The sequence below is a fragment of the Trematomus bernacchii genome, unplaced genomic scaffold (assembly GCF_902827165.1).
Source record: "Trematomus bernacchii unplaced genomic scaffold, fTreBer1.1, whole genome shotgun sequence".
In the NCBI taxonomy this organism is placed as follows: Eukaryota; Metazoa; Chordata; class Actinopteri; order Perciformes; family Nototheniidae; genus Trematomus; species Trematomus bernacchii.
The window spans coordinates 1,039,443-1,055,642 of NW_022987869.1; the positions used below are offsets into that span (position 1 = coordinate 1,039,443).

Consider the following 16,200-nt stretch of genomic DNA (forward strand, 5'->3'; position numbering starts at 1 on the left):
CATGTATTTATAAGTCCTGCTTTAACATTTTGAAAGCAGGACTTGTGTTTGTTACAGAGTCTATGTGACATACTATCATCCTGATGTACTGAAGAATGCAAAAGGGGCCCGCAGCAACCCACCCTTCTTCTTAGTTATATCTCCACGCATTATGACACCAAAATACTACTGAGATGTTCCAAGTGTCAGTATTGATTTTGACGACCCTGACTCCAGTCCGACCTTAAACACTGCACCTGGCTTGTATACATGCTCAGTGTTCTACAATAAAGCTTTCCTGTAGTAATTCAATCCATTTCAGCGTCTGGTCTGAATTATATAATAATATAAAAGCACAGAACAAAAGTTAAACTGCATACATAAAAACACGTTTTAGTAGAATTTATGGTATAAAAGCTGGCACAACCCTGATGACATTATCAGAGGTATTCTTTGGGACACAGTTCTATAGGATGAGTAGTATTTTCAGAAACTAACATTGATGATAGCGATGCATCCGTTAAGCAGAGTGACCCTTAAGGAGAAGGTCAAATAGTAGAAGTACGGCAGTGCAATAGTCAAGCAGAAATAGAGTCATAACCTAAAGAAATACATGTATATGCAGTCGGGCAGCAACAATGACACAACAATACACAGTGAGTACACAACAGAAAAATGTAAAGAACCAGTAACTACAATTCATTGTCTGACCTGTACACTCTTTATTTACTCAAATATCACAAAGCAAATGTGCTTATAGTGTTTTCCAGTTTCTCAAAGGCATCTCTGTAGTTATATTCAGCCGAATGCATTTGATAAAAGGGTGTGATGGTCAGTTGAGTGTGGGTCTCCTGCAGGACGGCTCTGGGGGGTCTTAGTGCTGCAGGGAGAGGACACACATGTCAGCATAGATCCCACACAGTTGTACTGATGTGGTGCTTTAAAGGCAGATTATGTAAGTTTTATTATTCATAAAACACATTTCTCAAACATCAATTTGCCCTATAGGTTCAACTGATTTTATGTACGTAAATAAGACTATTTCTATCAAAATATTTTTTGAAATTATAATACAGTGCACCAAAATGTCCTCCAAACTGTTTATGTTTTGAGGATAAGAAAATCAGATACAACATAAGTATCAGGCTAACAATAACAATGCTTTATCTGACTTCATTATCCTCAAAAACATAAACAGTGACTTTGAAGGATAATGAATGGGATCTGAGAAATATGTCAGCAACCAACTGACCTTTTCTAGTATTTCTTTACATCAACTAACTTCAGATGTGACTTTATATAATGAAATCTGTTTGTGAAGATTGTGAGACCAATCCAATGTGACTAACATGGTAATGTTCAAATGTTCAAAGCTTGCTCAACTGTTATTGAAGCAAAGAGTGGAAGCAGTAATTAAGTAATACACTTTACAGTGAACTAGATCAGTTAGTTACTAAATCACAGATTTACTTTTGTACCTTAAAATCCCAGATCACCATGGCTCCATCCAGACCCACACTGCTGTATTTCTCCACTTTGGCTTTCTCCCCAGACACAACACACAGCTGTCTGCAGAACACAACACAACACATGCACACGTATTACAAAAGCTGAACTAATAGTGTTTAATGTTGCAAAAAAACATCAAAAACATTGATTTCTGGAGACACCTTGACATCAGTAACAGTTTGAAGTACAGCTGTATGTATTCTAATAGGCCTGCAGGTAACAGGGGGGGGTCTGAATCCCCTGTTTTCTGACCCAAGCAGAAACTGACCTGTGCATGCATAAGCACCTAAAAAGTGAGTTTCTCATGATCTGACCAATTCAAATTAAAACCGAATTCTGAAACAAAATCATCTTTGTTGGTCAAGATCTGAAACACAGAACAAGACATCATGCTGACTGGCCGATCATTGTTGGAGGGTTCCCTCATCGTGACATAACTGAATGGTCAGATGACGAAATGTATGCAGGCAAAATGTTCTGCAACATTTCAGGTTTGCATAAAGACGACCTCTACAGTATGTGTCATCTAAATTAGGTTGCAACTCCTGCATTAATGTGTTTAAATATTAATATCAAAAAATATATTTCAACAAAACCAGTTAAATAAACCACATGGAATATTTAAAAACAAATAATTTTCTCTACAGGAAGAGGTATAACTATTTTACAAAAAAAACGTCCCCAGAGTTCGAGCTTTTATGTATATTTATGTAGCATATATAGAATCATATAACATAATCATAACCCCTAGTCCTAGCAATTGAGCAACACTAGCAGGCTTTGTCTGACAAAAGGCCTGCAGTCTGCTGGGTCCAGAGCTACAGAATAGTTCCACTTCAGTCTAAATCTTCTCAGTTTGGGTTCTGTCTGTAGTTTAATGGAAAGCGTTGGCCCTTACGTGATGCTGTTCTGGTGAAGGGTCCCCACTTCGTTGGTGTCGTCGTCAGTGGCCCTCTTGTCCAGGTTCTGGAAGTGCTGCATGGCTGTCAGGCTGCCTTTGGAGGACTGCTTGGGGATGTCCAGCTTCTTCACAAACTCCAGAGCACCTGGACCCTTATAGCTGAACTGGTAGGGGCAACAGTCATGACCCTGACCAAATCACATAAGGATATAGAATCATACGAATGTTTAAGGGAAAATTAAGACTTCATGAACTTTAAATGATGTGTTTTTAACCAAGAAAAAGACAAAAGCATTGGGAATAGGGAAAGTTGTTTGTATACAGTATTAAGGCCCTGACACACCAGGCAGTCACCAGAGAACTCGCCGACATCCGACACCGACAGATCCATCGACGAGTTCTCCTGCGTATTGTACAGTTGTAGGTGCCATAATGCTACTTAGCATAAGTTCATTATTTGTATTATTATTTGTTTACGTCAATTTTATTTGTTTGTTGCGCACTTCCGGTAATTGTCACATGGGTGTGGTTTGTCTATTTAAGTCACCTGTTTCATGTCGAGTGCGGATGACAGAGGGTGAGCTTGTGCTGTCATTTTTTCTGTTGACCGTTTTGTCCATGTTATGATTTTGTTTATTAAATATCCCAAAAACTATCTTGCTTCACTATGGACTTTCTCTTCGAAAACGCGTCACAGTTTATAGCCAAGTTTAGCCTCTCGGCGACTCAAACGCAACTGGGGATTGAGCCGCCACAACAGTAATGCCACTATCACAACAATCACTTCAATAGTTCATTACCAAAAAGGCTAACTAAAATTCAAAATGTTTCTTCCCTTCTATAAGGACGTAAAATATCAAAGCACAAAAAAAAAAATTATAAATGGGTTTGTGTTGCTCTTTAAGAGCAATTTGGCAGTGGGGTTGTCCAGGATCAACGTGCTGACCGTTCTTCCAACAGGGGTTTTGAGCATGTTTTGGCTGTTGCTCAGTTGGAGAGTGCTGCTGTTTCCCATTGTGCTGCCATGGGAACTGGTTTGTGGCTGAATCTCTTGACCACCTCAGTGGGGGAGGTTGTGTTGGTTGGGGCAGGTGCTCTGTATGAGCCTGAGTATGGTCGGCCGATTGGACAACATTTGGACAGGTTGTTTGCTCGCATGCAACATGGCAGAGCTGATGTAGAGTATCTTTGACATTTCTTTTGTAAAAAGCAGACTGGACTGGGACTAGTGTGACTTCAAATATATATGTAAATATGTAATATATTGACTGTTATGCTGTTTCTATTCACCTGTTTTGCTGGGCCCACCTTCTTAAATTGCTTCTCAAGTATCGGGGTCGCGGGAGATGTGGTATGGAGCTACAGGCGGCATATTCAGTGTGAAGGTCGTATGTAACTGGTCAACACATCCTCACTCCCAAGTCGGCTAATGTTGACGTTATGTCAAGGTCCCCTGTGGTCTTTTTCCAACGCAAGGGGGGCGGCCCTTAGCGTACATTTTCAACTTTTCGGGATGTCCATAGGCTTCTTGAGATCGCGAGCGAATGCTTCCCGCCGCAGGCCATTCTCTGCTGAAGCATACGTTGCTGCATTGCATTAAAAACATTATGCTCTCTATATATTGTCTTTATTATGCTTTAAACAGTGTCTCGGGCTTTGGCTATTGGGCGGCTCAAAGTATTTTGTCCGGCCGTTGTGAAGACTGCTTTGTTTATTGTCCTTGTTTTTGTTTTAAATAAAGCATATTCAATCGAGACATGCCAAACATGTGACGTCATATGACGCATCGCATCTGCGCACAGGGAGCAGGGAGACCCCGAGATCCGTATTCCCCGTATTTTTTAAATAAAGAGATTTTCAATCACGGGCGCGCATCAAACGTGTGACGTAATGTGGTATTAAAAGTATTAAAAGAGGTGAAAATCACTACAAGTCTGGGCATGTTGAGAGCTGTACATACACACACATTTCATAGTCTTATATTTCAACAGTTTTACGACAAACTGTGACTTTTTTTACATGGAAATTATTATTTAAGATTGACAAACATCATATGTGTAATTCGTGGCACAATTCAAATGGGATCGAAAGATAATCTTTCTCTCTCCATTGACTTCAATACAGTACATACTTTTTCCGAAATAAGGTCCCATGGAGGAACCCGGAAGTTTGACGGACATTACCCACAATCCTCTGGTGCAACAGCTTCGGTTCATGTTAATTTACAAACTCTTCAACTACAACCGTAGTTATATTTAAAAACATGTTAGAAGGCCTCACGAAATACTTTAATGTAAATTTAAATTTAAATGTGAAGGAATGTGTGTATAACAAAATACATAAACGAAACCGAAACCGGAAACAGACGTAGGCAAGATCCTCAGCTCGATGATTGGATGGTTTAGCCGCAATGCACGTTGGGATTTGGTGTTTATGCGATGTGAAATCCGAACACATTTATTTTTAAATAGAATAATACTTTATTCCGAGTGTGCTTGCTTTTCTCTTTGAAAGTCATCACATAACGGCATTGTAATACACGGTTCGGCTGCATTAAATATTACATATCTGCCGTAGTTCTCTATTTATAGAGCCCTGATGAGAAGACTTCTATACAAACAGGAAGAACTGCCACCAAAACTGAAAACTTGACGTGGATCTTAAATATATCAGCAATTAAACAACATCTTACATTTCTTTTCACACAATACGTCTCCTTGCAGTATCAACACTAATTCGGCTGACTTTTATATTTGATCCAATTGGTAGATAGGCTGTATTTACACCATAACAGTGCACAGCTGATAGAAAGGGACGCCTAGTGGTTAAAGCACGTTATTGAATTTTATTATTTTATTATACAAGCGTGCATTGCGGCTAAACCATCCAATCATCGAGCTGAGGATCTTGCCTACGTCTGTTTCCGGTTTCGTTTTCGTTTATGTATTTTGTTATACACACATTCCTTCACATTTAAATTTAAATATACATTAAAGTATTTCGTGAGGCCTTCTAACATGTTTTTAAATATAACTAGGTTGTAGTTGAAGAGTTTGTAAATTAACATGAACCGAAGCTGTTGCACCAGAGGATTGTGGGTAATGTCCGTCAAACTTCCGGGTTCCTCCATGGGACCTTATTTTGGAAAAAGTATGTATTGAAGTCAATGGAGAGAGAAAGATTATCTTTCGATCCCGTTTGAATTGTGCCATGAATTACACATATGATGTTTGTCAATCTTAAATAATAATTTCCATGTAAAAAAAGTCACAGTTTGTCGTAAAACTGTTGAAATATAAGACTATGAAAAATACGCAACTAGAAAGACTACAAATCCCAGAATCCCGCATGCTGGCTCTTATGGCGCGTTTCCACTACAGCCCGCAGCCCGGTTTAAGAGGGCTGTGACGTCAGCGGCCCGTCTTTGGTTGCGTTTCCACTTGGCCTAGTACCGGCCGGCGGGTCCTAATTCACAGTTTTTCTGGCCTCATAAAATCGTGGGGCCAGGGCCAGAGGCAACGAGGCTGAGTCGGGCTGAGTATGCTAAACTAGAGAGAGCGTCGCTGGCAAGGGGGCAACAACTACAACAAGATGGACATATTTGACCGTGATTTAATTGTAATACACGTTTCAAAATGATGCCGAAGTAACAACATACTGATACCGGTTAGTAAAAACCATGAATTAATGCTTTGTCAAGTCTGCAGACAGACGGCAGGGGAAAAACCTTTTAAAATGCTTGTTTTCTAAATGGAGATTGGCTAAGCTAACGCAGTATATGCCCCGACCGTCCACACTCACAACAACGGCCTATACAGACATAAATAAAGCAGCGACTGTATTCACCATGACACAGGCAGTCTGTGGTTTGTACTTGTTTAACTTTTGTCTAGTTTCTGAACATATATGAGGAGCTGTGAGCTCTGAGTGCTAACAGCTAACGGCTGTGTTGTTTTTCTGGGGTCCTCTGAAGATCACGTCATGGCTCCGCCTACACTGCGTTACTATAGATACTGCCCCAGTTCCTAAACTGTAATGGAAATGCGCCATAAAGTGAGCCAGTCCTAACGAGGCCCAGCCATACCGAGCGGGGCCGAGCGAGGCCGTGTAGTGGAAACGCGACATTACAGAACCGACTAACTCCCCTTGTGTGTATGTACAGCTCTCAACATGCCCAGACTTGTAGTGATTTTCACCTCTTTTAATACTTTTAATACCACATTACGTCACACGTTTGATGCGCGCCCGTGATTGAAAATCTCTTTATTTAAAAAATACGGGGAATACGGATCTCGGGGTCTCCCTGCTCCCTGTGCGCAGATGCGACGCGTCATATGACGTCACATGTTTGGCATGTCTCGATTGAATATGCTTTATTTAAAACAAAAACAAGGACAATAAACAAAGCAGTCTTCACAACGGCCGGACAAAATACTTTGAGCCGCCCAATAGCCAAAGCCCGAGACACTGTTTAAAGCATAATAAAGACAATATATAGAGAGCATAATGTTTTTAATGCAATGCAGCAACGTATGCTTCAGCAGAGAATGGCCTGCGGCGGGAAGCATTCGCTCGCGATCTCAAGAAGCCTATGGACATCCCGGAAAGTTGAAAATGTACGCTAAGGGCCGCCCCCCTTGCGTTGGAAAAAGACCACAGGGGACCTTGACATAACGTCAACATACGCCGACCTGGGAGTGAGGATGTGTTGAACTGGCCATTTTGACATTGTTGTTTGTGCTCAGGTTTCTGTGGTTGGGTTAGTATGCCGGTGATCGATAGGGACACCGACTCTAAGGCGACTTCAGCCTTACTCCTCCCAGTAGTGTGCACTGCTCCAGAGTGTCTCGAGCTCTTTTTTTGCCGGCCTACTCCTTCCTTAGTACAGCTACCTGTTTTGTCATTAGTTCGGCATCGTCTTTGGTTTTGGCATACAACACTTTCCACTACTTTATGCTCACTCATGAATGTGTGAAACACAGAACAGCACACCTGCGCAGAAAACAACGCCTCCACCCAACGACCAGGCTATCTGTCTGTCCCCAGGCAGTGTGAGGAGCACACTGTTAAGGATTAACACCCGGAAAGCTTCTGGGCCTGACAACATTCCTGGTCGTGTGCTAAAGGACTGTGTAGCTGAGCTCACAGATGTCCTCACAGACATCTTCAACATCTCCCTGAGCCAGGCTGTTGTTCTCTCGTGCTTCAAGGTAACCACCATCATACCTGTGCAGAAGAAGTCATCACCTTCCTGCTTCTATGACTACCGCCCCGTAGCGCTGACTTCCACCATCATGAAGTGCTTTGAGCGGCTAGTCATGAAGCAAATCAAATCCACCCTCCCTCCCTGGATCCGTTTCAGTTTGCATATTGAGCGAAGCGGTCCACTGAGGATGCCATCTCCTCTGCTCTCCACCCAGCCCTCACCCACCTGGACACTAAAAACTCTTATGTTAGGATGCTGTTCATAGACTTTAGCTCAGCGTTCAACACCATCATCCCCCAGCAGCTGGTTTGTAAACTAACAAACCTGGGCCTCAGCCCCTTTCTCTGCAACTGGCTGCTGGACTTCCTCACTGCCAGACCCTAATCTGTACGGGTCGGCAACAACACATCAGGCACCATCACACTGAGTACGGGGACCCCCCAAGGGTGTGTGCTCAGCCCCCTGCTCTTCACCCTGCTGACCCACGACTTCACACCCAGCCACAGCTCCAACCACTTCATCAAGTTTGCGGATGACACAACCGTGGTGGGTCTCATCAGCAACAACGATGAGACCCACTACAGGAGGGAGGTAAACCAGCTGGCCACGTGGAGCAGAGACAACAATCTCTTTCTCAATGTGGAGAAAACAAAGGAGATTGTCAGTGACTTCAGGAGAAACGATACCCAACACCCCCACCCACTGACCATTGGTGGTACTGCAGTGGAGCAGGTGAGCTGCACCAAATTCCTGGGGGTGCACATCACTGAGGACCTCTCCTGGAGTACCAACACCACGTCAATCACCAAGAAAGCCCAGCAGCGCCTCGACTTCATCCGCAAACTGAAGAGAGCAGGAGCTTCCCCCCCATCATGCTCTCCTTCTACAGAGGCGTCATCGAGAGCATCCTCAGCAGCTGCATCACGCGGTGGTTCGGAAGCTGCACAGCATCCGACCGCAAGACCCTGCAGCGCATTGTGAACACTGCTGAGAGGATCATCGGTGCCTCACTCCCATCACTCCTGGACCTCTACAAAACCCGCCTCACCCGCAGAGCACTCAGCATTGTGAGTGACCCCACCCATCCCTCCACCTGCCTCTTCACCCTCCTGCCTTCAGGGAGAAGGTTCGAGGCCTGAGGTCGAGCACAACCAGACTAAAGAACAGTTTTTTCAACCAGGCTGTCAGGAGGCTGAACTCTCTCCCCTCTCTCCCCTCTCTCCCCCCCTCTCCCCTCTCTCCTCCCTCTCCCCTCCCTCACCCCTCTCCCCTCTCTCCTCCCTCTCCCCTCTCTCCCCCCTGCCCCCACTGGACTTTAACACCCCCACACACTCAGACACTCAATTCCAGCACCAGACACTTTTTTACGCTGCTATGGACATTCTTGCACTAATTCCCAAAGATATTAAAGTGACTGTTATTTTGTATATATTGATTGTTGTTGTGTTTTTATCTTAATGTGTGCATATGTGTAAATGTGTTGATTGTGTATATATAGGATATACATATTTTATACATATTTGTATATATATTTGTATTATTGTATTTTTGTATTCGGGATTGTTGGAAACGTTATTTCGATCTCTCTGTCTGTACACACAAACTGAAAGATTGACATTAAAGTTGACTTTGACTTTGCACGCACGCACGCACACACACACACACACACGCACACACACACACACACACACACACACACACACGCACACACACACACACAGGTAATAATTACCGCAGCAACTAGCTCCGTGGGGCTGACGTACAGGACATCCAGCAGGGGCAGACGGTTGTTGGTTAGCATGGTAATCCTGGAGGTCAGAGACAGAGTGGTGGAGCTTGTCACTTTTTTTGTAACACATTACATCTGATTAAATGGTTCTTAATGGAGTTTTAGCCATTGAAAATCAGACAGAAATAAACAGAGGTTAACATTTAAAGTTGTGGAATTTGCCCTGGTGAGTTTGTAAAGAAGCAGATTTATGTTGGAATATTACATTTCATTTAGCTGACGCTTTTATCCAAAGCGACTTACAATTACCGATTACAGGGACATTCTCCCTGGAGTAACTAAGGACTAAGTGCCTTACTCAAGGGCACACTAGTGGTGGTGTTCCAGGCGGGATGTGTTCCAGGTGTTCCATTTGAACTCACAACCTTCCGATCTTCAGCCCACCTCAGTATCCATTAGACCACCACTACCACTAGAATATGTTCTAGTCTAGACATAAAGTACCTGTTACAGAGTCAAGTTTGTCACTTGATACTCTGTAACAGACTTTCTGTACGTTTAGCTGAATATTAGTATTAGTATTAGCAGATGTACTCACTCTTTCCCCTGGGTGGCATCAGCCACAGCGATGCTGCTGTTGTGGGCCGTCCAGGCCAGCTGGTCTCCGCTGGGGGAGAAGGTGACGCCATGCACCCAGCCTCCACAGTCCTTATGCTCCAGCAGCACCTCTCCAAACGGCATCTTGGCCCCCCAGGCAGTGGGCCCAGGCTTGTCCTCAATGTCCTTGATGTAGGTTGACAACACCCTGAGAAGTGTGCAGACTGTTATTGTCAGCTGGGGTCAAAGGCTGGGTTGCTTATAAAGTACTGTCAGACCTCCTGCTCAGGCAGATCTATTTATATTGTTTGATATCATTGAAATATTAATGGGGGTTGCCCACAGTATTGAGTATGTAAGTCGCTTTGGATAAAAGCGTCTAACAAGTAACATGTCATGTAATTAATGTCTTGGAAAAGCTGATAGTTAACGATATGCTGATTTTATACAATTCTGGAGCTGTCTTTTTCTGCCATGGTCTTAATTGAACCTAAAAAAGGGAAAATAATGAAAAAAGAAATGTCAAAGATATTATTAAATACTCTTGTAACAAAGGCTACCACTACCTGCCTGCTTCTGGAAGACGTCCGGTTGCAGGAAATTAAAATAGATAATATAAGATCAGCAAGGGGAAAGGACAAACACAGTCTGTTAGCAAGGCCCCCACAACTGCTGTAAACATAAAGCTCCTTATACTAAGATGAGTTAAATGCAGAGTGTAAATGTTACTGTGTGTTTTGCACTGTGTGAATGTGTGAAGATTTAAAGTTGGTCTGACTTGCAACCTCAAATTCCAAACGGAATCAAAGAGTGCTATGTCACCGTTGCCTGAGCATATTTGGATTAATTTTGAATGATTTAATTGAAATTGAGTGTTTACTGTTCAAGCTAGTTATTATTGTGGTGGTTCTTATCTGATGGTAGAACTAAGACTCCAGTATCAGAGCACTGGTGGGGGTGTCACCTGCAGTGGAAGTCTGCAGAGCCAGCAGCCAGCAGGATGTTGTTGGGGTGCCAGTCCAGACTCAGGACTGTGGAGCGAATGGACTTCTTGATATGCTTACTCAGCCACCTGAAAGGGAAGGAGAATGATGACAACCTGTAAACTAAATTATTGGCAAACATCAAGGCAATAAATGTATCAAGGAAGAGGTCAGAGATATATGAGCATTTGTTGTGTTTTTATATTTGTTTCTGTAGGTTTCTGGATGTGACAGTACAGTCATTTTTTGACTTTTTTATCCTTTTCTTAACTTATTGACAGATATCACTTTTCATGAGATCAGACACTACTGCGGTAAATCATCTTGATCCTCAAAATCAATATAATCTCAAGTCTCTGGAAGAGGTGGAGAAGTACTCAGATCTTGTACTTGAGTAAAAGTAGAAGTACAGTGTAGGAATACTACTGTTACAAGTAAAAGTCCTGCAATCACAATATTACTCAAGTAAAAGTACAAAAGTATTAGCATCTAAATAAAGTAATTAAACTCATTGTGCAGATTGGTCCATTTCAGAATAATATATATGATATGTTTTATAATGATTGATCATGAAAGTGTTCTCAAAGCTGGTAAAGGTGCAGCTAGTTTGAATGACTTTGTATACTGCAGGGTAGCTTGTGGATTTACTCCAGGTGGAACTAAAGTCTGATTTAACACTTGATTATATTTCACATCATTCATCCACATCTGTAAAGTAACTAAAGGTATTAAATACATGTAGTGGAGTCAAAGTACACCATTTACCTCTGAACTGTAATGGAGTAGAAGTACAAAGTAGCATAAAATGGAAATACTCAAGTAAAGTACTAGTAGCTCAAAATTGTGCTTACAAGCACTTGAGTAAATGTACTTAGTTACTTCCCACCTCTGGTCTCTGATCATGGTGAATTGGTCACGTGTTGCTCACCAGTCGTTCTCCTTCTCGAAGTAGCAGACGGAGATGAGGCGCGCTCCGCTGCCCAGGGCGAACTTGTTCTCCAGCGGGGACCACCTCACACAGGTGGCTGCACGGTTGATGCGCACCAGCACCAGGGTGGGCTTCCACACGCCATCCTTTAGGGTCCACACGTAGGCGTTGCGGTCAGAGGCACATGTCACAATGCGGTTGGATTCTGGGGCCCAGTCAATGCCTGTGGACATCATTGTGAAGCTCCATTCAAGTGTCAAAGCATAAATTATGCAATGCTTTCTTTCTAATCATGAATTTAACTTAATGTCATTAACAGTTTTTATTATTCAGACACCCTCAAATCAAATGTGCTTCCTTAATTGTGGATATCAATACCAACATGTAGTCAAATAATTACATTTGAATTCAAATGTAGTTTCTCTTATTGGCTGCCCAAACTCTCATGTTTTAAACTCTGAGGGAATGACCATGCTGTGTTTTACAGTATAAAGGAATAAAAGCACCAGAACCCTTCCAATGTTTTCTCTTGTAATATGAATTCATTATCATTTTCATCAGACTAGTTTTTCTTAAATATAACGGTGTGATGCCAATAAGTGTTTTAGCCTATTATATCAAATCATTATTCCCAAGTAAAAGAATAAACTTTCAGTCCCAAATTCTTATCACATTAAATAAAAAAACATTTGTATACATCTCGTATTATCTCTCTCAAATGAATGTTCATATCAATTCATATCCCATCAATCCTGGTGTGTTAAAACAGAAACATACAAGTCGTAGGAGAATGGCAAGGGGCAAATGTCCAGCTGCACCTTTACCCCCGGCCTCGTCACTGTTGGAGGAGGGATACAGTACCTGTGATCCGCCCACTGTGCTCAGTCAGCTCGTGGACCTTGGCCCATTCATTGCCTTTCTTTTCATAGATGTCCACCACATTGTTGTTAGGACTCACTGCAATCTCTGTAAATAAATATGTATGCCCAAATGTTAGGCTTTTGAAATGTAATGATACTAATACAAAAACACAGGGGTAGTAAATATGACATAGTTTTTATTTAAGGAGAATGAATGTGCATTGTGATGACCCATATTCAGGGTGACAAAATTGACAAAACAGGGTTCATCTTATGTTAATACACAGATATGCCATGTCATTTAGCCATTCATTATTATTTTTGCAATAGTGGAAATGTCACTTCAGTCAGTTTACATCCTCTGAGGAGCATGACAATGTCATGGTAATATGCCCAGTTACATTTTCAATCAATAATTTCATTTATTTTTTATAAAACCTAATATGACATTTGTGTCAGGGGTCTTTATATCGTGGACAGCATACGGCACCTTTAGAGGATTTAATACCTACAGAAGCAAATTGAAATTCACAGTTTTCATTTGTGATTATTCTTAAAAAACGCCTGAAAGGTAAAAGATTAATCCTCTGGGAAAAATTAAGTACTCTTCATAGATACTGCACATTACATTTTGATTCTTAATGGGTACAGGCCTATAGCTTGTCCTGATAATTCCACCAGAGGAAAGTTCACGTCCAGAGAAATCCTCAGTATGGGGACCATGATCATCCATAACAGAGTTGCATGAGCTTTGGCAATGTCTTTCAGTTAGTTGCTCCACTTCAGACGTATCTATCTTAACAACAGTTAGATAGATTGCCATGACATCTTTGTACATTTCTGGTCACTAAAAAAGTGATTGTTATTACTTCATTAGGTTACCTTTTTACCATCAGCCTCAGGCAGCAGTCTCTTTGTTTAAAGCTCACCCCCCCCCCCCCCCCGTTGACTCCACTGACGCTACCCCCCCCCGTTGACAATCGCGAAGCGCTGTACTCCACTGACGCCAACCCCCCACCCCCCCACCCCCTTGACAATCGTCAGAAGTTGGAGTACCAAACACTGACTCCAGGTACTAATCTGAGTACCCCACTGAGAAAGTTGTGTGCACCCCTGCCTATAATGCTATATTTAAACAATATAGTATAGGGCCATATCTATACAAACATGTCTCTGAAGTGTGCATGCCTCATACCCCTCTATTTCAGCCCTGTTACTAAAGTGCTGATTCTGGGACTGGCCCTTTAAATGTAACCGAGCTGCTGCTGGCCACGCCCCTTTGGAGCGTCCACATGCAAGCAGTGAAGAGAAGGCTGTTTACCAGCAGAAACTCAGCTAAACGCTGCCGTGATTAAACGATATATTATGTTCCTTCTGAAACAGTATGGAGCTCAAACGCTTTCTCTCTGTACTGCTGTACTCCTGTACTGGAGGGAATATGTGTAAAGAAGCCGGATATAAAAGGTACTGTCTTTGTGGTAAACCCGCGACCATAATACTTCCAAAACACCTTGCCCATTGTTTCTGATACAGCACATAGCTTGACATGTTCTTTATTCAGTGTTTACCGCTAGAACAGAGCCATTGTATGTATTATAGATATATATAACAACTTTACTCTAAGTCCCTCTCATAGACATCCTGCTGAATACACAGACACACAGCTGAGGGAGGGGATTCAGCTAGTGACTGTATATGGGGACAATAGGTTGGGATGTGGGCGGGACGTTGCCAGGAGTTCAACGTAAAGCCAGCTCACATTTTAGTAATGTCGTCATGACTGTAGCAAATCTGGATCAGCTCTGTTGTACCCCACGTTTTTAGAGATGTGGGTAAGGAGGAAAAGAGAGAGGGTTTTATTTTCTGACACTTTGTGAGTCTCCTTACACATTAGGGACACATATTTATGTATAAAAGACATCAAAAAAGTGCATTTTGCATAATAGGTGACCTTTATTGCTCATATGCTAACATCCTTAACTTAGATGGAAATATAACAACCACAAATTTAAAGTGTGTATAAAAGTAATCTGCGCTTCCGTGTGTAACTGTAATGCAAAGTAAAACACAGAATAAGACATCCTGCAACTGAAGTGCAGTCAGATGCGTGCAGTAAGGCTCTTTGACTCCATTTCCTGCATAGATAATCAGATTCCCTGCGGTTCTCCAGACAACATTAATGAAATTAGATCAGGGAGAAAATGTATCTTCGCTCTGCATTGTTAGTGTGGTCCCACCCACTAGTGCACCCATCATGGAAAAAGAACACAGAGGCATGTGTAACTGTGTTGCTGGTCACCTACGGGTCCTGTCTTTGTTCCAGGAGTGGCAGGAGAGTGGCTCCAGTCCAAAACTGTAGAGCGACATGTCTGAACAGAAGGAGGCTCTGGAATGTAGCACTGTTACTGCTGAGCTGCAGATGTGTTGCTGCAGGTCCCAGGATCAGATCAGGGAGGAGGAAAGACAGATAATTAGTAGAGAAACATTTTTAGAGACAAAGCACCGCTCCTTTGTAGTATTTGGGTTGAGAAATAATGTGAGGAGTGAATTCTAAAGCAATAACAATAAAGTATACGTATAAGACTTTCATGCTCCTATTTAATCATAACATCTTAAATCCACCTGACTGGTATTGCTTACTTTACTGGCACTTACTGTATGAATGTATGAGTTCCCTGTCTATAGCAACTGTGAGCTGCTAGTAGTGACTGTAAGATAATGGCACACCTTTACCAGGTGTGGTGCACACTGTACAAACACTGTGACTGTAACGTCTGTATTCTGTGCCCTCTAACAACTACTGGATCTTACAGGAAAGAAACTAAACTTGTGCATATAGTATGAGCACATCCCAAGTGTTAGTAGGGTATTTGTATTTGTCCTGCCTTGTCAAACAGATTGGGATATACTGTTTTCCTAACTATATGGACCAGATGGAATGCAAAAAACTGTTTTACAAGTGATCAAAAACTGAGTGAGCTGATGTAATAAATAAATGTAATAAAACAAAATGTGATGTTATGACCTACTTTTGCTCTGTGGTCAGGTTCAGTTTGTGGAGCTGCTCAGAGGTGCAGGGCTGTGTTCGTGGACTCTGGGCAGTCGACACGAATGAAGCAGTGCGACTGGTGAAGGAAGTGACTGTGTTATTACAGGAGGGAGGGGAGAAAGGTGGGTGTGTCTGCTGATAGCTGTTGAGCAACAACCATCATGAGCAGGTGTGTGGTAATAAACCACCACAAGAGAGAGCATACACATGCTAAACAAATACAACAACAAAAACAATATGTAATATCATATAGCCTACTATAGATACATATGGTTTCTGTTTGTTTTTATACATAATATAATGCCCCAGCATGTTCAACTTAATTTGATACGGTAAAAGAGAGTTGCCGAAAATGCCAACCTTAAGAAGGTGAAGAACAGCGGATGATTTGTTTGTTTTTAACATCTATAAAGACCATCATGTCATATCAAAATAACTAATCAAATCCGTGAGTGTTTC

At 42.1% G+C, this 16,200-nt stretch overlaps 1 protein-coding gene across 1 annotated transcript; it reads right to left on the minus strand.

Annotated features, from left to right (window-relative positions):
• Positions 1-367: 367 nt before the first annotated feature.
• zgc:86896 (uncharacterized protein LOC415190 homolog) lies at positions 368-15,852 on the minus strand. The gene is made up of 10 exons (XM_034113701.1): positions 15,722-15,852; positions 14,996-15,119; positions 12,694-12,798; positions 11,833-12,055; positions 10,886-10,993; positions 9,923-10,129; positions 9,328-9,403; positions 2,387-2,577; positions 1,458-1,548; positions 368-859 (listed from the first exon to the last, which is right to left on the minus strand). The coding sequence occupies exons 2-10, from the start codon at positions 15,057-15,059 to the stop codon at positions 854-856; spliced, it is 1,071 nt and encodes a 356-aa protein (XP_033969592.1). The 5' UTR covers positions 15,060-15,119; positions 15,722-15,852; the 3' UTR covers positions 368-853.
• Positions 15,853-16,200: the final 348 nt, after the last annotated feature.